General features: G+C 48.1%; 1 protein-coding gene across 4 annotated transcripts; it reads left to right on the forward strand.

The window, feature by feature from the left end:
• Positions 1-5,994: 5,994 nt before the first annotated feature.
• LOC111153337 (spalt like transcription factor 2) lies at positions 5,995-19,850 on the forward strand. 4 transcript variants are annotated; one of them, XM_022512315.1, is made up of 4 exons: positions 6,204-6,276; positions 15,228-15,542; positions 15,948-18,054; positions 18,684-19,762. In XM_022512315.1, exons 1-4 carry the CDS (start codon positions 6,204-6,206, stop codon positions 18,922-18,924), a joined length of 2,736 nt encoding a protein of 911 aa, XP_022368023.1. In that variant the 3' UTR covers positions 18,925-19,762. The 4 variants fall into 4 exon arrangements, with proteins under 4 accessions (XP_022368021.1, XP_022368022.1, XP_022368023.1 ...); XM_022512316.1 differs by lacking the exon at positions 6,204-6,276 and adding an exon at positions 14,773-14,839; XM_022512313.1 differs by having other exon boundaries at positions 5,995-6,276; positions 15,228-18,055; positions 18,517-19,850.
• The last annotated feature ends 1,489 nt before the right edge of the window (positions 19,851-21,339 follow it).

Genomic DNA, 21,339 nt, shown 5'->3' on the forward strand with positions numbered 1-21,339 from the left:
CTGCTTCCCCTTCTCTGCCTGCTTCTGCCTACTTGTGATCTCTCTCTGTCAAATAAATAAATAAAATCTTAAAAAAGAAAAAAAAAGAAAAGAAAAGAAAAAAAAGAAAAGAAAAAGTGAGATCTCTAACAGAGGCAGAAATCAGTGTCATTGTGACCAAACCACAGGCAATGCCAATGAGGCATTGCTGGGGGAAACTTCAACCTCCCATTTATCAGCTATGTTATGAACTAACCTTCAGTTTCCTCATTTGTAAAATGGCATGGTGTGCATGTCTGAGATGATAATTATATAATGCTTTCTTTACAAAGTTATTTTAAGGGTTGGGGTGCCTGGGTGGCGAGGTCGGGTAAGCAGCAGACTCTCATTTTCAGCTCAGGTTTTTATCTTGGGGTCATGGGATCAACTGCCCACCCTCCCCTCTGGCTCAGTGCTCAGTGGGGGTCTGCTTGGGCTTCTCTCTCCCTCTCCCTCTACCCCTCCTCACATGCTCTCACACACACATTCTCTCTTTCTCTGTCTCTCCCTAAAATAAATAATTTTTAAAATTAATAAATAAAAGGGCGCCTGGGTGGCTCAGTGGGTTAAAGCCTCTGCCTTCAGCTCGGGTCGTGATCCCAGGGTCCTGGGATCGAGCCCCGCATCAGGCTCTCTGCTCAGTGGGGAGACTGCTTCCTCCTCTCTCTTTGCCTGTCTCTCTGCTTACCTGTGATCTCTGTCTGTCAAATAAATAAATAAAATCTTTTTTAAAAATTAATAAATAAATAATTTATGAATAACTTATAAATAAATAATAAATAAATAATTTTAAAAGTTATTTTAAGGGTTAAATGAGATTATGTATTCAAAAGGTGTGGCACACAGAATGCAGTTAAACTATGATTATTGTTATTAAGAGAAATGTTATGTGCCTTTTGGAGGACCTGGGTGGCTCAGTCAGTTAAGTGTCCAACTCAGCTCAGGTCTTGATCTCAGGGTCATGAGTTCAAGCCGTAAAAAATTTAAAAAATAGGGGCACCTGGGTTCCACAGTCGGTTAAATGTCTGACTCTTGGCTTCTACTAATGTTGTGATTGCAGGGCTGTAAGATCAAGCCCCGCAGCCGGCTCTAGCTGAGCACATAGTCTGCTTAAGGTTCTCTCCCTCTCCCTCTGCTCCTCCCCTACACTAAAATAAATAAATAAGTCTTTTATCTTTTATATATTTTTAAAAAATTTTATTTATTTATTTATTTGATAGAGAAAGACACAGTGAGAGAGGGAGCACAAGCAAGGGGAGTGGGAGAGGGAGAAGCAGGCTTCCCGCTGAGCAAGGAGCCCAATGCAGGGCTTGAACCCAGGACCCTGGAATCATGACCTGAGCTGAAGGCAGAGGCTTAACCCACTGAGCCGCCCAGGAGCCCCAAACCTTCTATCTTTTCAAAAATAAAGAAAGGGCGCCTGGGTGGCTCAGTGGGTTGGGCTGCTGCCTTTGGCTCAGGTCATGATCTCGGGGTCCTGGGATCGAGTCCCGCATCGGGCTCTCTGCTCGGCGGGGGGCCTGCTTCCCTCTCTCTCTCTCTCTGCCTGCCTCTCCATCTACTTGTGATCTCTCTCTGTCAAGTAAATAATTAAAATCTTTTAAATAAATAAATAAAAATAAAGCAAAAAGAAAAAGGAATGTTACATTCCTTACTAGATTCGGAGTTTAGTTCTCTTGCAACTAAAATCAAATTCCTCATAAGATTCTAATTCTCTGGAAGATAGAGGATCTGCTTCTATAACACCTGCTCTTCTACAAATTAGAAAAAGGGAGGAATGCTTAGAGCAGTGTATTGTCTTGACAGAAGAGGCCTTGAATAAAATGCCGAAAATTTGATAGCCCACCGCCCACATGACTATAGTTGTATTTTTAGGACAAAAGCCACTGAGTTTAGAAACACTTCTAATTGATTTAAAAGTGTATTAATCCCAACAATGTCAACAAACATTTGGCCAACAGAAGTATATACTTTTTTTAAAAAAGATCTTATTTATTTATCTGACAGAGACACAGCAAGAGAGGGAACACAAGTGTGTGTGGGGGCAGTCAGAGAAGGAGAGGCAGGAGGACCCTGGGATCATGACCTGAGCCAAAAGCAGAGGCTTAACGCACTGAGCCACCCAGGCGCCCCAGAAGTATACACTTTTGAGAGGCATAGTATCTATTCTGGCCACAGGCTGGGCTCGCCTCAGGAGTAACATGGATTCCCCTGCAACACCGCAGTTCCTTAGGAATCTAGAGCCCATGGTTTAGAAACTACCAGCCAAGCACAAATGTCTAAAGCTTGACTCTGCAAAAGAATCATTTAAAAGTTTATTGAAAACCTTAGGCCCCGCCCCCAGAGATTCGGATTGAGTAGCTCAGGGATAGAGACCAGAAATACGAATTCTCCATAACTCCCCAAGTGATGACAGTGAGCCCTAAGGAGTGTATACAGCTCTAGGAATTAGCATTCCTGACTGGCTCCTCCTCTCTCTTCCAAGGATCTCATTCCAATCACCTTTCCTTTGTTCCTCATAGTTCAGGGCTCTTCTCCCCACCCCTCACCCTCTTCACAAGAGAAGGATTTATTTACTTCAAAACTAAGGCTTCTTTAACTGGAGTGTTGTGCTGACATGACGAAACAATGTGTAGGAAAATCTCTGAGAGTCCAACAGGATGACTAACTTTCCTTAAAGAGCAACAACATATCTTTGCTTTTTGAGGACTTAATTTTGACACGAAAAATACCTTCACATCCATTTTAACTAATTCAGAGGTAACCTGTGCTCACAAATGAAGGATACAGAGATTATACTCAAGTGGTCTGGTTTGAAAATTGGCTCTGTGATGTAAACACCTCAGCAGCAATTTAAGCTATTCCTGAAGAGAGAAAAATTACTAGGCTAATAGTCGACAGAAAAGCCAACATAGAACATGTTGATAAAATTAGAAAATAGCATAAGAAGGAAACACAAAGCTAGAAGAAAGAGCCCATCTTCACCACCAGCTCGGCAGATCCAGAATAGTCCCCCCAGAGCCTCCCAGGCTCCTACACATGGGAAGGAACTGGGGGTAGGGTGCCAGGATAAGTCCCTTTTTCCTATCCTTTATTATCTTCAGTGCCCTCAAGTGACTCTTCAATTTCTTCGGAATGTAAGCGCTTGGTTTACAAGGTCAAAAGACCATGGAATATTTTCCAAAAATTAAATAATCAATTGAAGAATAAAAAGTGTTGTTTTAATATTCTCTTCTGCTATTAAGTCAGTCTCTCATTCTGTCTCTCTTTCTCTGTCTCATTTCTCTCTCCTTTCATTTTCTCGCTATTTCTCTCCCTCCCTCTCTCTCCTTCCCCTCCCCTCTCCACTTCACCACACACAGAAACCCCTTTTCAAAGGGGCTTTTTTCCAACTCAGTGAAGTAAAGTCTTTGCCCCTTTGTGGGGACGGCTCATTAACATTCCCACAGCAGCATCTCTTCAAGGATTTTACTTTTGTAACTCTGTGGGGAGGTCAAGAGGCCACAGTGGAGAGGTAAAAGGAAAAAAATGGTAAATGGGGGAGGGCGGAAGAAAGGAGAGGAGGGGAAAGAGCCTTTCCTTTCACAATAAGGCCAGCAAGAAGAAGGGGGGGGAAAATAGGAAAAGACAAGTCAGACAAGACCCAGGAAGGACATGAATTTTGGACTCGCAAATCTGCCCTCACACATCAGAGACTCCTGAGAAAAGCAGAAAGCTATATTCTTTCTCTTGTTTCTTTTCCTGAAAAAGAAGTAAATGATGGAAACAGTGGGCTGAGAGAGACAGGACCCAGTCTATTTCACCGAGAAATTAGAAGCTTCCCTGGCCTCAGTGTTCTTATTTCCCCACAACAGCCTGATGATGGCTGCACCTGTCTGGCACAGAGAAGTTAACAGGATGAATTAGACAATGTCTGCAAGAGTTCCAAGGGTGGAACATGAGGGAGCCACCCAGTGTCCTGACCCTGAAGGATGGGGAAAATAATGGAGATTTAGGGAACTCCAAAGCAGAGATCAGAGTGCTTCCCAAAGCCCTTCAGATGTGGGTACCTGCCTTGTTTCTCACCAGCAAAACCTTCCAACCATCTGTTGTCTCTCTCTCCCTTTCTTGTATTGTCACACCAGCCTGGACCCTGGTCATGGAAGAAACCAAGGGAGCTTCCAGTTCACATGGAACACTGTGAGTGAGCTTTGTTTAACTCTTCTCTGAAGATGCAGCCATCCAAGATTTACATCCCTGAGCTCCAAAAGGGAAAAGAATTTCCACTTTCCTAACGGATGGCGTTTCAGATGTTCTGTCATCTCAGCCAGGAGAGTAAAAGGTAAAGAAGTCCAGAAGAAGAGGACTTGTGCATCTTAGTGAGGAGATAGGGCACATCTGGATTATTCTACACCCAGGAGCACGGTATGGCCAGAAGTTAAAGAACAATAAATGAATCCCTCTTAATGTGCAGGCTGAGCGGGAGACACCTGGTTGGTTGCCAAATGATGTGTTTTAGAGATGGAGACATTTTTAAAGGTCAAATATGATCACTACAAGGAAGTTCTTTCCACAGAATCCCTGACAGTTGTTTTCAGCCTCTGCAAGAACTTATTACAGAGAGTTCACCCGTTCACCAGAGAGGCCATTACACTATTAGAAAGTTCCTTCATAGTGAGCTGGAAGGGCGCGTCCTTGCAGCTTCCAGTCTGAAGCCCCACAGAATCCTCAGAATCATCTACATCATCTTCTCAGAGCTGGCATCCCTTAAGCTGCAGGAGCTGGACAGGAGTGGGAGAAACAGAAAAGCTATGAACTCTGTTGCTGTTTTAACTGGGATTCCTTAAGATCAATCACTTTTTTTCCCCCATGCTAGGAGCCTAGTGGCATACTGTACTTTTAATAGTACAGAGGGAAAAATGTTAACTTGCTGTCAGATGCACCTGACTTCCAGGCCTGTCTCTATTACATCAGAGCTGTGCAACCTTGGATAGGTTACTTAACCTCACTGAACCTTTTGCTTACCTATAAAGAGAAACATCTATAAATAGGAGTAGTCAAACCTGCTGTGCTAATCTCAGAGTTGTAATACTCAAAATGTGTCATGTTCATGAAAATAAGTTATGAAGAGCTCTCCCTGTATTGTTTTTTAAATTTTTATTTTATTTTATTTTTTTAAAGATTCTATTTATTTGACAGACAGAGATCACAAGTAGGCAGAGAGGCAGGCAGAGAGGGGTGGGAGCAGGCTCCCCGCTAAGCAGAGAGCTCGATGAGGGGCTAGATCCCAGGACCCTGGGATCATGACCTGAGCCGAAGGCAGAGGCTTCAACCCACTGAGCCACCCAGGCACCCCTATTTTATTTGTTTAAGATTTTATTTATTTATTTGACAGAGAAAGACACAGAGAAAGAGGGAACCCAAGCAGGGAGAGTGGGAGAGAGAGAAGCAGGCTTCCTGCAGGGAGCCAGATGTGGGGCTTTGATCCCAGGACTTGGGGATCATGACCTGAGCTGAAGGCAGATGCTTAACAAATGAACCACCCCTGTATTAAGTTTTATTGTAATGACTATCCATCTTCATCTTTTTGCCAGCCTTTCATATCCCCATTTTTGACTCGAGGTACCTGACTTCTTGGCCTCATAATCAGGATATCCGGGAAAGTTCTTATTTCAGCTTTATACCCCAGACATAGTCACATCATCAAACAAGGTGGCATAGAATCATGAGAGAACCAAAAAGCACCTGAGGACTTTGGATGAAGAGTTAGAGAAACAAGCAGGGACATTTTCTCAACAGACAGCACAGGGAGAGGCCAGAGCCCCAGCAGTGAGGAGAGGGTTAAATCCTTCCCCTCTGCAGTACAAAAGAAAAGAGTGTGCGGAAAGATTAGGATTTTTGCTTTTACAATGGGAGCTGCAGAAGCGTAGGGAAGAAGCTGAAGAAAAAAAAGGGGGCGTCTCCCCTTTAAAGACTTGCAGAGATTGAGAGAGAAAGAGAGAGAGAGAGAGTCAGGGACAGAGAATCAGAGAGAGCACGGCCAGTCTGTCTGTCTGTCTCTGGGAAGGGAGAACGTCTCTGCTTCACAGTGATTAGCACTGGAGGAGAGGCATCCATTGGCTTCAGACCCAAGGAGAGACCAGACCAGGTCACCCCGGTTAGGACTCAGTGAGCGTTGCCCCTCCCTACCCCACCTCCACCCGGGAATGTCTCGGCGAAAGCAGCGGAAACCCCAACAGTTAATCTCGGACTGCGAAGGTCCCAGCGCGTCTGAGAACGGTGGGTGACTGGGGAGGGGTGCGGGAGCCCTGAGTCCCAGCCCGTGTGGGTCAGGCCAGGGCAAGGGAGGGCACCCGGGCCACGGGTGAAGCCAGGGGAGGACTTGGTCATTGGGGGTGTGAAAGAGTTGGATGCAGGGAGTAGGAAGGCGTTGACCTGTGCTGGGGAGAAGCCTCTGCTTGGCTTTTCTCAGGATTGGTTCTGTTTGTGTTTTCCTTGTTTTTCTCTGGATGAAATGGAGTTTTCAAACTGGCTCTGTCTCCCCACCCAAGAGTTTTCTCCTCAGGTCCCCCTTTGCTCACTGGTCTTTGTGCCGTTGCTAAGTAACCTCCTCAGACCTGGAGGCCGTCTCTTAGGGGTGGGATTTTCCCCCCTTTTCTTTCTGGAGAGTTGGGTTGCAAGAGAATGAATTGGATAAACGTGAAGGTTCCCCTGAGGGAGAAGAGAAAAAAGTTTCTCATTGTTGGGCTGAGCTGAGAACAGATCAGAGCTCCCAGAGGGAGAGAGCTAATGTCGGTCAGATGCAGCCTGGTTTGGGGTGTGGATCCCTGTCACCTGGGGTAGAGACCAGAGGAGAGGGCTGGATGAGGGGCTTAGGTTTGTGCTTCAGGGGAGGCCAAGCAAAAAAAAAAAAAAAAAAAAAAAAATTAGTCAACATATTTGCATCTGTTTTTAAAGTAACAGATTTTCTGGGGCTCCCGACTGGCTCAGTCCGAAGGGCATGCAACTCTTGCTCTTGAGGTCGTGAGTTCGAGTCCCGCATTGGATGTAGTGATTACTAAAAAAAAATAAAAATAAACTTGAAAAATAGAGTAACAGGTTTTCTCTATGGAGGGGAGGGATATTTCATGTATTCCTGGAACAGTGCAGGACCAGGTGGATAGCAGAGCGACAAGGGTATTGAAAAGTGACATTTCCCAAAGCCTCAGAAACAGAGGCACTGTTAGGACCAAAACCTAGGTTTCTTAATGCTCAGGGCTGGTGGTGCTCACTCTACTAAATTAGGGTTTTTCAAACTTGCTTGATTGTCCACAATCTGGACTAGAGTCTGGGAACCTATATATTTGTAAAGGTTCAGGTAGTTTTAGGCTTAGGCAAGTTTTGGACATACTGCTATGGCTATATATATTAAGGCTATGAAAGTCTGGAATAAACTTAGGGATAAACTATTTCTCAAATAGTCGATTCACCCGACAGTGTAGTGTCGTAGTAAGAACAAAGGTTCTGAAGTCAGACTTTCAGGATTCAAATCCTGGTTCCACCACTCAGCGGTGCAACCTTGGTTTACTTCCTCTCTGTGCAGTTTCCTCATCTGTAAAACACTAGCTACCTCTTTGGTGATTGTGAGAATCGGAATGAGTTAATACCTGTAAAGCACTTGGAAAAATAAATAGCATAAATAAGTGCTCCGTATATGTGGTATGGTAGTCCCTAGCAGAAATAAGTACTTAATACGTGTGAGTATTGTTATTATATGTGAGAACAGTGGCACTTCCTGCAAGGGCTGAAATATGACCAAAGCTCAGGAACTTATTGGCAAGCTTTAGTATTTCTCTAGGAGATGTTGCCTTGAAAAGCTCTAGGATAATGTATCTGAAGTGACTAAAACAAAGTTATGGATTAAACTTACTTTTCCACCTGTTGTTAAAAAAAAAAAAAAAAGGCCCAAGATTAAACCAGTGCTCCATGTGCTATGCAACAGCCTTAAAAGACATACTGTGTTTTGGATAAAACACATTCTCCTCAAGTCACTGCCTTGCTGGGATCCCACTGTGCCCATATTTAAAGGTTCATGGTGGTAGCATCCTTCCCTCCTGGGACACCTTCGCCCTCCTTAATGCCACTGCAGTCCGGATGTTTCCTCCTCAGGCTCTACAGGAGACTTCCCGTAGAGCCTCAGAGTTGCCTCACAGTCCTGCTCCCCTGCTGCCTGGATTGTGGAACAATGCCAAAACACCCCAGCCTCCCCCGCCCCCCAAAAAACAACCTCTCCTCTTCTCTCCTTATACCTCCCAACTCTGCTCACCCACTCCCTGCACCTCTGCTGATGAAGAGCCAGGGAGGGAGTCAAAAATCTTTCACCACTGCCCTGAGATGGATTCTTAAGCCCCTTGAGCTGCAGCTCTCACTTGGGATATGGGGATGCTGCTACAGAGTCATCCCTCCGTAGAAACAGTGCGGGCTCCAATCCAATGGTGGCAACAAATTTCAGCTGGAATTTTGCCTTTGAGCCATAAAAGTCAGAAACATAAATGCAAAGAGCAAGAGGCAGCAGTAACATCTTAAGGTCTCCCTTAAGAACACTGAAGGGTTTTCTGATCAGAATTCTGAGAGTGAAAGAGTCAAGTGCCACTGGATCACATCTGGAGATGAGGTGGCTATATCTGATCAAATCTAAAATTCCTTCCTGCTCTTACAAGATAGATTTCCCACTCCCTCCGTTTCCATTGGTAGAGTTCTTATTTGCTTATGTGATGTTCAGACTCCTGACTTTTCCTTCAACCCCAGAAGACCTTTTCTTGTTCTGCGTGCACCCAAATTAGTTGGGGGGTGTGGGGGGGGGACGACTCTATGTACGTCTTCTGGTGTCCCTGTGAAACTATGGGCACCCTCAGGAACATCAGCAGACATTTATTTAGCAGGCGAGGGCGCCACCAAGGTTTTTGGGAGTCCTTGCCTTCTTTCAAGCAATGTTTACCATATGTGACAAGCAATGCTGAGCCTTTGTTGCACATTTGAAAAGCCTCATCTCCGCAGTGACCTAAGACATTCATCAAGAAACAATCTGAAAAACCTGTTTTCTAGCCCTGTTTTTGTTCAGCTTCCCTGACCAGAACACCAAAAACCTAACAGAATAGTTATTGCACATAAGTGATGAGAAGGAAATAGTCTATTTACTTAAAAAAAAACTCTGGAGAGAGAAAAAAAAATTGTCTCTCTCCCCTACAGAGTCTAGAAATCTAGATTAGAGAACATAAGGGATGTGAGTAGGGAAAATGTAAACTAGTACATCTGGGAAATAAAGGAAACGATCAGAAACCCAGATATTTAGTGAGAAGGAGAAACCAGGACAACAGCCAAACAGATCTAGAGGGAGGAATGGAAGTTGGCAGACATTGAGAGCAGCAAAAAGAGAAGGAAGGCAAAAAGAGAGTTTTGAGAGCTCTGTTCTCTTTATATCTGAAGTAGGGAGCATAATACCTCAGGGTATTGAGCTTAAGCCTTTCAGCTCTAGGTATCCCTGGGTCAAAAAGAAAACATCTCTGCATAGATAGAAAGTAACTCAGTTGGGGTGCGATATAGAGCACTGGATCAGGAAGTAGAAAACCTGCTTTTTAATCCAGCTTGGACCTTGAAGCTAGGTGACCTTGGGCGGGTCCATTCTTCTTCCAGGGCTTCAGTGTTTGGCCTTTATTTAATTATTATTTATTTGTTTATCTATCTATTTATTTATTAAAGATTTTATTCATTCATTTGTAAGGAGAGAGAGAGCACAAGCAGGGGGAGCACTCCCAGCTAAGTAGAGAGCCTGATATGGGGCTCAATCCCAGGACCCTGGGATCATGACCTGAGCCACCCAGGTGCCCCTATTTTTTATTTCTTATGTATTTTTTATTTTTTTTAAGATTTTATTTACTTATTTGACAGGCAGAGATCATAAGTAGGCAGACAGGCAGAGAGAGAGGGAGAAGCAGGCTCCTTGCTGAGCAGAAAGCCTGATGCAGGGCAGACACTTAATGACTGAGCCACCCAGGCGCCCTGATATACCCCCATTTTGTTATATTTAATTTTTTTAAAGATTTATTTATCTATTTGAGAGAGTGAGAGAGAGAACATGAGAGGGGAGAAGGTCAGACTCCCCATGGAGCTGGGAGCCAGATGTGGGCCTCGATCCTGGGACTCCGGGATCATGACCTGAGCTGAAGGCAGTCACTTAACCAACTGAGCCACCCAGGCACCCGATATACCCCCATTTTAAAGAGAAATCCAAGCCTTGGATAAATAGAGAAACTTTCCCAAAATCACAAAGATTAGAAAGTGCTGGGACAAGAACTCAGGCCTGTTTGCTTCAGAGCTGGCAATCTTAATCTGTGTGCTCAGAGGGTCAGATCTCTAAAGTCCCTTCTAGCAACAAAAGAATATGAATTCCTGGGGCACCTGGGTGGCTCAGTCCTTAAGTGTCTGCTTTCTGCCTTGGCTCATGTCATGATGCCAGAGTCCTAGGATCAAGGCCCACCTCAGGCTCCCTCCTCAGAGGGAAGCCTGTTTCTTCCTCTCCTACTGTCTCTCTCTCTCTGTCAAATAAATAAATAAAATCTTAAAAAAAAAAAAAGTATAAATTCCTTGCTAAATGCTGAGTCTTTCAATGTCGTAAAAATGTCCCTTTAAAAACCTTTTTGGTGTTTGATCTAAGATATTCCTGTTTTAGAAACAAATATATTTTTTTCACTTAGCATCCCACATACGTGTACCTCAGCACACCTGTTTGCCTACAATGTTGCATAGGCCATGGGTGCATTACTAGGTGTGGGTAGCAAAGGAGTGAGTATGTGTATGTCTTTAGGAGAGAGGAGTGATGCAGAGAAGAAGGGACATTCTCCCTTAGAAGTAGTCTACAGCAACAGTAGCAGTGGTTACAGAATCAATTCATAATTATGGAAACTATTAGTGTTGGGCCAACACTAACAGTAAGTTTAGGCAGGTCCTTTGTTTCTTTAATAGTTGGACGATGCTTGAACTCTGCGTAGAACAAGCCTTTATCTTAAAACTAGAAATATGGCTCAGGAATGCACGTACCCTGGGAAAGGCAATACAGTCACTTAAGTTCACAGTCAGGTGTAAATCATATCAAATTTTGGCAGGCAGTCTGTCCTTTGCTGTCCTGCCTGCTGCTCTCTTGTGGTGTATTCAATAAACTTCTATCTCCTTTCCAAAAAAAAAAAAAAAAAAAAAATCTGTCCTTGGAAGCTGGATACAAGAGAGCTAACCTGTGGCTGTAGGCAGAGGAGAGAGGGAGCCTGATAAAAAGATCTGGCATTGAGCAGCTGGTTTTGCCACTGTCTTGATTTGGGCCAGGTTGAGGACAGGTAAGATTTGTGAGCAGCAGGATAGAAAGTTTGCTGGGAAGAGCAGTCGCCTGAAAGGTACTGTGGGTCTCATCCTTGGCTGGACATTGGGATCACCTGAGGAATTTTATGACATACTGATACCTGGATGCCACCTTCCAGTATTCTAAATTCATTGATCTGGGGTGTGGCCTGGATATCGGGATTTTTAAAGGTGCTGCCAGTAAATTTTTTTTTTTTTTTAAGATTTTATTTGTTGGGGTGGGGTGGCTCAGTCCTTAAGCATCTGCCTTCGGCTCAGGTTATGATCCCAGGGTCCTGGGATCAAGCCCTGCATCAGGCTCCCTGCTCTGTGGGAAGCCTGCTTCTCCCTCTCCCTCTGGCTGCTGCTCCCCCTGCTGTGTTCTCTCTCTCTCTCTGTCTGTCAAATAAATAAATGAAATCTTAAAAAAATTTATTTATTTATTTATTTAACAGAGAGACAAATAAGATAGGGAACACAAGCAGGGGGAGTGGGAGAGGGTGAAGTAGGCTCCCTGCTGAGCAGGTAGCCCCATGGTGCCCCTGGGTAGCTCAGTATTAAGTGCCTGCCATCGGCTCAGGTTGTGATCTCAGGGTCCTGGGATTGAGTTCTGCCAGTAATTCTGATGGGCAGCAAAGTTTGAGAACCACCTGTTCAACTCTGTCCTCCTGCTGTGCATTCCCCACCTATTTTTCTTTGTCCTCCCTAGCCATGCTCTCCCAAGCCTAGAGCATCAGTTCAGAGAGCTACCTGGTTTCCTTTTTCCTTGTCATTTTGGCTCTTTTTGTATTTAAACCAGCATGTCCAGGTCTTAGTCCCAATGTCCATCCCGGACTTTGTGTGCGACCCGGGATAGCTTACCTCACCTTATCTGCTATCTAGGGACACCATTACTAGCTTAGTTTATTCCTGTGTTTATGACTTCATTCGTGTCTGCCTCAGAATCCTGCCCCCCTTTTCAGGATAGGCAGTGAGTGCAAAGTGCTGAGAAAGAGAAGGTTCCTCTTACAGGTGGCTGTTGATCCCTCACCTTTCAGCAGGGACTAAATTTACCTTAAAGAAGAGTGCAGATCAAATTACGCATCAGAAAGCAAGTTTCATTAAAGAGCAAGAAAGGAGACAGTGTTTCCCAGGAGAAGATGAAAAGAAAAGGATTTCTTTTCTTGTCGGAAGACTTGACAAAACAGCAACTTGATATCAAATGTTCAATGCTAATTAACAAATGCTCGATAGAAAGCCTCCATCTGATTCCCTCTCCCTCGCTGAGGCCAGAGAGCAAATGGCAGGCAGGAGCTACACAGAGCCCTTTCTCTAGCATGAGAGGAGCCAGACAATGTTGTTGTGCTTGAGAAAGCACTGGATAGGAGTAAAAATTCTGAACGTTTGCCTCACCGAATTAACTGTGTGAACTTGGAAAAGTCACTTCACCTCTCCAGACTTCAATATGTGTAAAAAAAAAAAAAAAACACTGCACTAACCGATGACCTTCCACTATTGAAATAGATTCCCCTTTCCCTCCTTGTAAGGGTCAGGCTCATCTGTTTCAGTCATCATTCATAACGTTAAGATCCTCATGATTATCTGAAGTTTCCAAACATAATTCAGTAAAATGTTCTTATTTTTAAAAGATGGCAAAATTTGCATTGAATAGTGAAGTGGGTGTTGCGAGTATTAAGTAGTTTCATCTCCATCTAAAAAAGTCTCCTTAATGTTGACATGTGCCAATTATAGTAGCCAACGTCTTACCTCAGAAATGAATAAGGTTAATAATGAACGTGAAACACTGATCTTGTTTTAGTGTATGTGTATTTTAGGTTATTTTGACTGTTTTGCCACTAACAATGTCAACTCTCTAGTCCATAATATTTAAAGTCCCATATGTTCATATTAGCATGATTCGTCCAGTTTTTCAAGTTTTTTGTCACCACAGTATTTCTCTGAGAAAGATAACACAGCTACAGTATTACCACATTACAGAAAGGAAAATGGTTGCCTGAGTGACCACTGCACCTTGATATACCAGTCAGGCAAGGCGAGAACTGGGATTAGCACAAGGTGCCCAGGCAAACCACAAAACTAAGTGACTTGGGGTCACTTTCATGTAAGTAAGATAAACTCCTTCAGGAAGTGGAAAACCTATTAAGACACATTTCAAGGTAGAAAGGGAATGCAGAGTATCTGGTCTAAGAGCCATCTCACCCCTACTTATCTTCTCTGAAGGGGAGGTGGCCTTTGTGGGGTGAGGTGGTGTTAAGTCATTTCTAGGCATTCAAACTAGATTGGGGCTGAAAGGGCTTTCCGCATTGAAACGCTGTCTGGTAGCTCCCACTGCATTTTTCCCATTGTTTCAGGAATTCCCCTCCCCCCAGGTTAGAGCTAGGTGGGCCCCTGTAGGCCCCTGCTGGCCAGCATCTTCCCCGCCCGCAGCAGTCCTTAATAGTGACAGCGAGCGGTGTGTTGTCGCAAGAGAAGGGCAATGGAGGAAGAAGACGGGCAGGAAAGAGAGTACTAAAAGGAGATGGCTCCTTGAATGAGCACGAACTCCATAAATCAGGTGTGGGCCGAGTGATCTGGGGGTTAACTTGCATTCGGCTATTCTGTGGGAGGAGGGGCAGGGAGTAAAGGGGCTCAGTGTTCCGCAGAGAAGGGTCCTGAAATGACTTCCTCGGAAATTCTAGCTTGCAGCCTCGCATCCTGAGAAACTTCTTTTGTGGAGAGGGATGGGGGTAGGGTGGGAATAAAGGTGAGGAAGACTGGACAAAACTTGGGGTATTTTGGGGTGCGTGTTTTGATGAGGGATGGATGTTCTGGGCTCCCTCTCCGTTCTGGCCCTCAGACCTCTGAGATCAGACCACCCTCTCCGGAATGCACGTTTTCCAGGCTCAGTGGATCCTTTATCCAAAGAAAAATAAGAGAAGCCTATCGCTTTGCTCTATTGAGCCGGGCTCTCTTTCCCATTGTGCCCCCTTGAGCCTGAGGGGGGTGGGGGCAGGTCTGGGCAAAGACATCTGGAGAAGGGGGGAGCTGGCAGAGGGCAAGGGAAGGTGGACCCCCACCACGGCCCATAAGCACCTGTCACTGAGCCTCCGGAAACCTGCTAGGCTCTGGGATCCGGCCCCACACACCCACCTCCCACTCCCCGCTCCCGCCGGGCTCCCGAGCAGCTCCTCCCCCATCTCCCCTCTCCCAGCTTTCTCGCTCCAGCTCCTCCCCTCCTCCGCGCCTCCTCGATCCCCTCCCCCTCCTCCGCGGCTCCCTCCCCCCGCCGCCGCTGCCGCGGATCTCCATCTCCGCAGTCTGGGCCGCTGGGTGCAGAGGCTGCCGCAGTCCCGGCGGCTACCGCCGCCTCCCCCAATCCCGATACCTATTGTCTCCCGCTCTACCCGGCCCTCCACCTCCCCCACACCCATGGCGCACGAAACCGGGAGGAGCTCTCGTCTTGGGGGGCCCTGCGGGGAGCCGGCGGAGCTTGGAGGTGCGGTAGGGCCCTGCCGGGGCAGGGGCGGGGGCGGAGGGGACGCGCGCGAGCTAATGGACTTTCCGCGGACGGGATAAAAATGCACGATTCTCTGTCTAGGACCCTCTCCTCACGCCCATTCCTTGCTCCCGCGGTGGCCCCGGGTTGGGAGGTGGGGGACGGACTGGGGAAGGCAGAAGCTTGAGCCTGCCTGCCCCTCCCCACCCTTTACGCTGGGGTGTTTCACGTCCCGGCCGGTCAAGACTGAGCTCTAGCCTGCTGCGTGGCCTGAGGGTGAGCTCATCTCCCCACCCCCACAAGCGGTTACTGGGCTCGTTGCTAATTAGAGCCTTCGCATGCCCTTCCCAACCGCACCACCCACGCTCTCTCCTTGTCTTCTCCCTAGGTGATGCTAGCGAGGAGGACCACCCCCAAGTCTGTGCCAAGTGCTGCGCACAATTCACTGACCCAACCGAATTCCTCGCCCACCAGAATGCATGTTCTACTGACCCCCCTGTAATGGTGATAATTGGGGGCCAGGAGAACCCCAACAACTCTTCGACCTCTTCTGAACCTCGGGCGGAGGGCCAAAATAGTCCCCAGGTCATGGAGGCCGAGCACAGCAATCCCCCGGATTCTGGGTCCTCTGTACCCACAGATCCCTCCTGGGGCCCAGAGCGGAGAGTAGAGGAGTCTGCGGGGCACTTCCTGGTCGCTGCCACAGGTACAGCAGCTGGGGGAGGCGGGGGCCTGATCTTGGCCAGTCCCAAGCTGGGCGCAACCCCATTACCTCCGGAATCTACCCCTGCACCCCCCCCTCCTCCTCCTCCACCCCCGCCCCCAGGAGTAGGCAGCGGCCACTTGAACATCCCTCTGATCTTGGAAGAGCTTCGGGTGCTGCAGCAGCGCCAGATTCACCAGATGCAGATGACTGAGCAAATCTGCCGCCAGGTGCTGCTGCTTGGCTCCTTAGGCCAGACGGTGGGCACCCCTGCCAGTCCCTCAGAGCTACCTGGGACGGGGACTGCCTCCTCCACCAAGCCCCTGCTTCCCCTCTTCAGTCCCATCAAGCCTGTCCAAACTGGCAAGACGCTGGCACCTTCCTCCTCCTCTTCTTCATCCTCTTCGGGGGCAGAAACACCCAAGCAGGCTTTCTTCCATCTTTACCATCCACTGGGGTCACAGCACCCTTTTTCTGCCGGAGGGGTTGGGCGAAGCCACAAACCCACCCCTACCCCCTCCCCAGCCCTGCCTGGCAGCGCAGATCAGCTGATGGCCTCACCTCATCTGGCATTCCCAGGCACCACGGGACTACTGGCAGCGCAGTGCCTTGGGGCAGCCCGAGGCCTCGAGGCTGCTGCCTCCCCAGGGCTCCTGAAGCCAAAGAATGGAAGTGGTGAGCTGGGATACGGGGAAGTGATGGGTCCCTTGGAGAAGCCCGGTGGACGGCACAAGTGCCGCTTCTGTGCCAAAGTATTTGGCAGTGACAGTGCCCTGCAGATCCATCTGCGTTCCCACACGGGTGAGAGGCCCTATAAGTGTAATGTTTGTGGCAACCGCTTTACCACCCGTGGCAACCTCAAAGTGCATTTCCACCGCCATCGTGAGAAGTACCCGCACGTGCAGATGAACCCTCACCCGGTGCCGGAGCACCTAGACTACGTCATCACCAGCAGCGGCCTGCCCTATGGTATGTCCGTGCCGCCAGAGAAGGCCGAGGAGGAGGTGGCCGTGCCTGGCGGAGGTGTGGAACGCAAGCCTCTGGTGGCCTCCACCACAGCACTTAGTGCCACGGAGAGCCTGACGCTGCTCTCCACTGGTGCAGGCACAGCCACGGCTCCTGCGCTCCCTGCTTTCAATAAGTTTGTGCTCATGAAAGCAGTAGAGCCAAAAAGTAAAGCTGATGAAAATACCCCACCGGGGAGTGAGGGCTCGGCCATCGCCGGGGTGGCAGAAAGTGGCACGGCAACCCGAATGCAGCTAAGCAAGCTGGTGACTTCACTCCCCAGCTGGGCGCTGCTTACCAACCACTTTAAGTCCACAGGTAGCTTCCCCTTCCCCTATGTGCTGGAGCCCTTGGGGTCCTCACCCTCTGAGACTTCAAAGCTGCAGCAGCTGGTAGAAAAGATTGATCGGCAAGGAGCTGTGGCTGTGGCCTCTACCACCTCGGGAGCCCCCACCACCTCGGCACCGGCAACTTCGTCTTCCGCCTCGTCAGGACCTAACCAGTGTGTCATCTGCCTCCGGGTGCTGAGCTGTCCTCGCGCACTGCGCCTGCATTATGGCCAACACGGAGGTGAGCGGCCCTTCAAATGCAAAGTGTGTGGCAGAGCTTTCTCCACCCGGGGCAACCTGCGTGCACATTTCGTGGGCCACAAGGCCAGTCCAGCTGCCCGGGCCCAGAACTCCTGCCCCATCTGCCAGAAGAAGTTCACCAACGCTGTTACTCTGCAGCAGCATGTTCGCATGCACCTTGGGGGCCAGATCCCCAATGGCGGTACCACGCTCTCTGAAGGTGGGGGAGCTGCCCAGGAAAATGGCTCTGAGCAATCCACAGTCTCTGGGCCCGGGAGCTTCCCCCAGCAGCCGTCCCAGCAGCCATCCCCAGAAGAAGAGTTGTCTGAAGAGGAGGAGGAAGAGGAGGAAGAGGAGGAAGATGTGACTGATGAAGATTCCCTGGTAGGGAGAGGCTCAGAGAGCGGAGGCGAGAAGGCAATATCTGTGCGAGGTGACTCGGAAGAGGCATCTGGGGCGGAGGAGGAAGTGGGGACCATGGCGGCATCGGCAGCAGCAGCAGCCACAGCTGGGAAGGAGATGGATAGCAATGAGAAAGTGATTCAACAGCCTTCCCTGGCGCCACCGCCCCCTGACAGCCTGGATCAAACACAGCCCATGGAGCAGGGGGCCAGTGATGTCGCAGGAGGCATGGAAGAGGGGGGCAAAGCGGAGAGGAGCTCGAGCCCAACGGTAACACTCAGCCGGGAAGGGGAAGGCAGCAGTGGCTCTTCAGTGGAGGAGCTGAGCATGCAGGAGGCCATGAGAAAGGAGCCAGGCGAGAGCAGTAGCAGAAAGGCCTGTGAGGTGTGTGGTCAGACCTTTGCCACCCAGGCAGCCCTGGAGGAGCATCAGAAGACCCACCCCAAGGAAGGGCCGCTCTTCACTTGTGTTTTCTGCAGGCAGAGCTTTCTCGAGCGGGCTATCCTCAAGAAGCATATGCTGCTGGCTCACCACCAGGTACAACCCTTTGCCCCCCATGGCCCTCAGAATATTGCTGCTCTTTCTTTGGTCCCAGGCTGCTCACCTTCCATCACTTCCCCAGGGATCTCCCCCTTCCCCCGAAAAGATGACCCCACGATCCCATGAGCCTGTTTTTCTGTATCTGCCGCTCCTTCACCCAGGGAGCAGAAACCAAGAGCTCTGTAGAAGGATCTCCAAGATGTGTGAGCCCTGATTTGTCTTTTTCTCTGAGTCCTTCTGTGATACATCCCTAGTGGCTTTTCTTGGTCCCCAAGCTTGGAAATAGTTGTGCTCACAGGGGGATGGCCCCCTGATGAATTTTTCTTCCCTCTTCACTCATTATACCTGAAGAAAATAGATTCTCTACGGCTTTCATGTTCCCAAGGGGAACCCTCTCCGACTTCCCTGGGGTGACCCTTCTCCCTTCTCCTTTCTTCCTCTCCCTTTCCCTTTGGCAGGTGCACCTGAGCACCCACATTTGGAATTGCAGCCCAGCCCGAAGGGGCCGGCAGCTATCTCTGGAGGGCCCAGTGCCACTCCTCTCTGGTGACCAGGTCAACCTGCAGGACTTCCTGTCCCAGGACATTCCTGCCCAACTGGTGAGGGTAGGTCCCCTGTCTTTCTGGAACCAGTACACAGCTTTCCTGTCATGTGACCTGCCCACCAAGGCCCGGAGTTCCAGCTCCACCTCCACTACCGCTTTAAGCCTGGCACCACCAGTGCTGTTTGGCCCGGGAAATGTGCCTGGGAACGTGCCTCCAACAATGGGATCCAGAGAGGCCAAGGAGAAGAGAGCCCCCCTCTTCCTATTTCGGTCTCCTGCATCCAAGGCAGTGCCTGAGAAGCCCGTCATGGAAGAAAAGTAGCAAACTGTACATTGCTTCTTCTCCCTGCTCCAGAAGGTGCCAGCGATGAAGACACACCATATCTGTAGCTGGTGGCTCGGCCTTAAGGGGTTGGGGAAATCAAAGGGCATATAGGACATTCTTCCCAGTACACTCCCATTCAGGCCAAGGTGTTGGCTGTTCAATATGCCAAGACACCTCCAGCTTCTCCTATTCCGTCATCGTGGCCTCTCACAGTTAGGAAGCAAGCAGATGTCTTGCCAACAGGTCTCCCATGGAATATTTTGGGAAATGTGAGGTTCGTATCTTTGAGAAGCATTATGGATGAGGGGAGTTGAAAGAGTAGTGATGGAGGGTTGAAGAGTGTTGCTGAAGCATAGGGCTTGCTGGGAACCTATGAGATTAAGAAAGGGGCATGGTGTGAGGGAGGGGACCTCCAGTTCTTGACTGGGTGAGTCTCATGAATGTTCTTTTGGACTATTAGTGACTTGGTGTGCAGCACTGCACTCCAGGTCATAGGGATTTCCTAGCACTAGTGTGCTTCTAGTTTTAGATAACTCCCTCCTTTATTCCCTGGCCCCTTGGATTTTCCTCATCTTCCTTTCTCAAGGCCTATTTCCTCCCCAGTTTGCCTGTCTATGGACCGGGGCTTACGTCTTTGCCATGGTCTGGGTCTTAGAGTCCCAGGCTTTGGGAGATGAGCTCTAGGTGGTGTTCTCCCTGCCTCTCCGTCTTGTAATGAGATGTAGTATTTACTCTTAACATAGGATCATTTGGAACAGGAGTTCTGAGGAGGAGAGAATGAGATTTCTGCTACAGACTGATGTGAATGATGGTTTCTCCTCCAAAGGTATAGGCTCCAGAGCTTCCTAACATAGTAAAATGTGAAGAGCAGACAAGGGAGATATTAGTGTCTTTCCCTTTTCATTAAAAGTGTTTTAACCAAATATTTGTGTGTTTTTCCTTATTTCATGACTAAATAAACAGCTGGGGTGTGATAAGGGCACTCCCTAACACTGAGATTCCCTTCCCACCTACATCTCCTGCCAAAGCTGAACATATGGTGTTGAAATATTTAATTCATTCAGCCTTGTCCTAAGACAACCTCCAGTGGATGTAATTTCCCTGTGGAAATGGAGTTTATGTTCTCAAAAAGTAAAGGATTTGTCCATTGTGTGCAGTGGTTGTCTAGATTTTTTCTTTGCCTAGAACTTTCCACCACCAGGCTTTTGTGGTGTTGTTTGTTTGTTTTGTTTGGAGGTTGGAAGCTGTTTCTTTGTCTTTCCTGAATTCCAGGCTAGCCTACCTGACATCAGTTACCTGTAGAACCAAGAAGAATTAATTTTTGTGATCCTTGAGATCTGATGTCACAAACAGGACAAAGAAGTAATTCAACACTAATAATTTCTACTGACAGGATAATTTCAAGAAAGATTCTTAGCAGAGGAAGTATGTGTGGAGTGGGGGTGAAATGAAACAAATTTTTTACCTTGTCTCTCCACAACCTGGTGAAGTTTAGATATGACTCTAAGACCTTGTTTTTTTAGAGTAGAGTCCCCAGAATTTGTTTTGTTTTGTTTTGTTTGCATTTGTAGGATTACAATATCATTGAATCTTAGTGCTACATGGATGGAGCTGGTAAAATGATTTGCCCAGAGTCACTTGGCCAATTATTGGCAGACTTGGATCCAGGATCCCAGTTTAGTACCACCACCAGTGATCCTCCAAAGTTACAGGCTCCAGAGCTTCCGAACAGTAAAGTGCGAAGAGCCGACAAGGGAGATATTAGTGTCTTTCCCTTGTGATCAGGGACAGTGCTTTTTTCCTACTATGTCATTTAAGACTCTTGATATGGGGGCACCTGGGTGGCTCAGTGGGTTAAGCCTCTGCCTTCGGCTCAGGTCATGATCCCAGGGTCCTGGGATCGAGCCCCACGTTGGGCTCTCTGCTCAGCGGGGAGCCTGCCTCCACCTCTCTCTCTCTGCCTGCCTCTGCCTACTTGTGATCTCAGTCTGTCAAATAAATAAATAAAATCTTTTTTTTTAAAGATTTTTTATTTTTTTATTTATTTGACAGAGAGAGATCACAAGTAGGCAGAGAAGCAGGCAGAGAGAGAGAGGGAAGCAGGCTCCCTGCTGAGCAGAGAGCCCGACGCGGGACTCGATCCCAGGACCCTGAGATCATGACCTGAGCCGAAGGCAGCGGCTTAAACCACTGAGCCACCCAGGCGCCCCAATAAATAAAATCTTAAAAAAAAAAAAGACTCTTGATATGAGGGGCACCTGGGTGGTTCAGTGGGTTAAGCCTCCACCTTCGGCTCAGGTCATGACCTGGGATCCAGCCCCATATGGGGCTCTCTGCTCAGCGGGGAGTCTGCTTCCCCCTCTCTCTCTGCCTGCCTCTCTGCCTACTTGTGATCTCTCTCTCTGTGTCAAA

This window comes from Enhydra lutris, unplaced genomic scaffold, assembly GCF_002288905.1.
Source record: "Enhydra lutris kenyoni isolate GAN:26980312 unplaced genomic scaffold, ASM228890v2 scaffoldscaffold31, whole genome shotgun sequence".
In the NCBI taxonomy this organism is placed as follows: domain Eukaryota; kingdom Metazoa; phylum Chordata; class Mammalia; order Carnivora; family Mustelidae; genus Enhydra; species Enhydra lutris.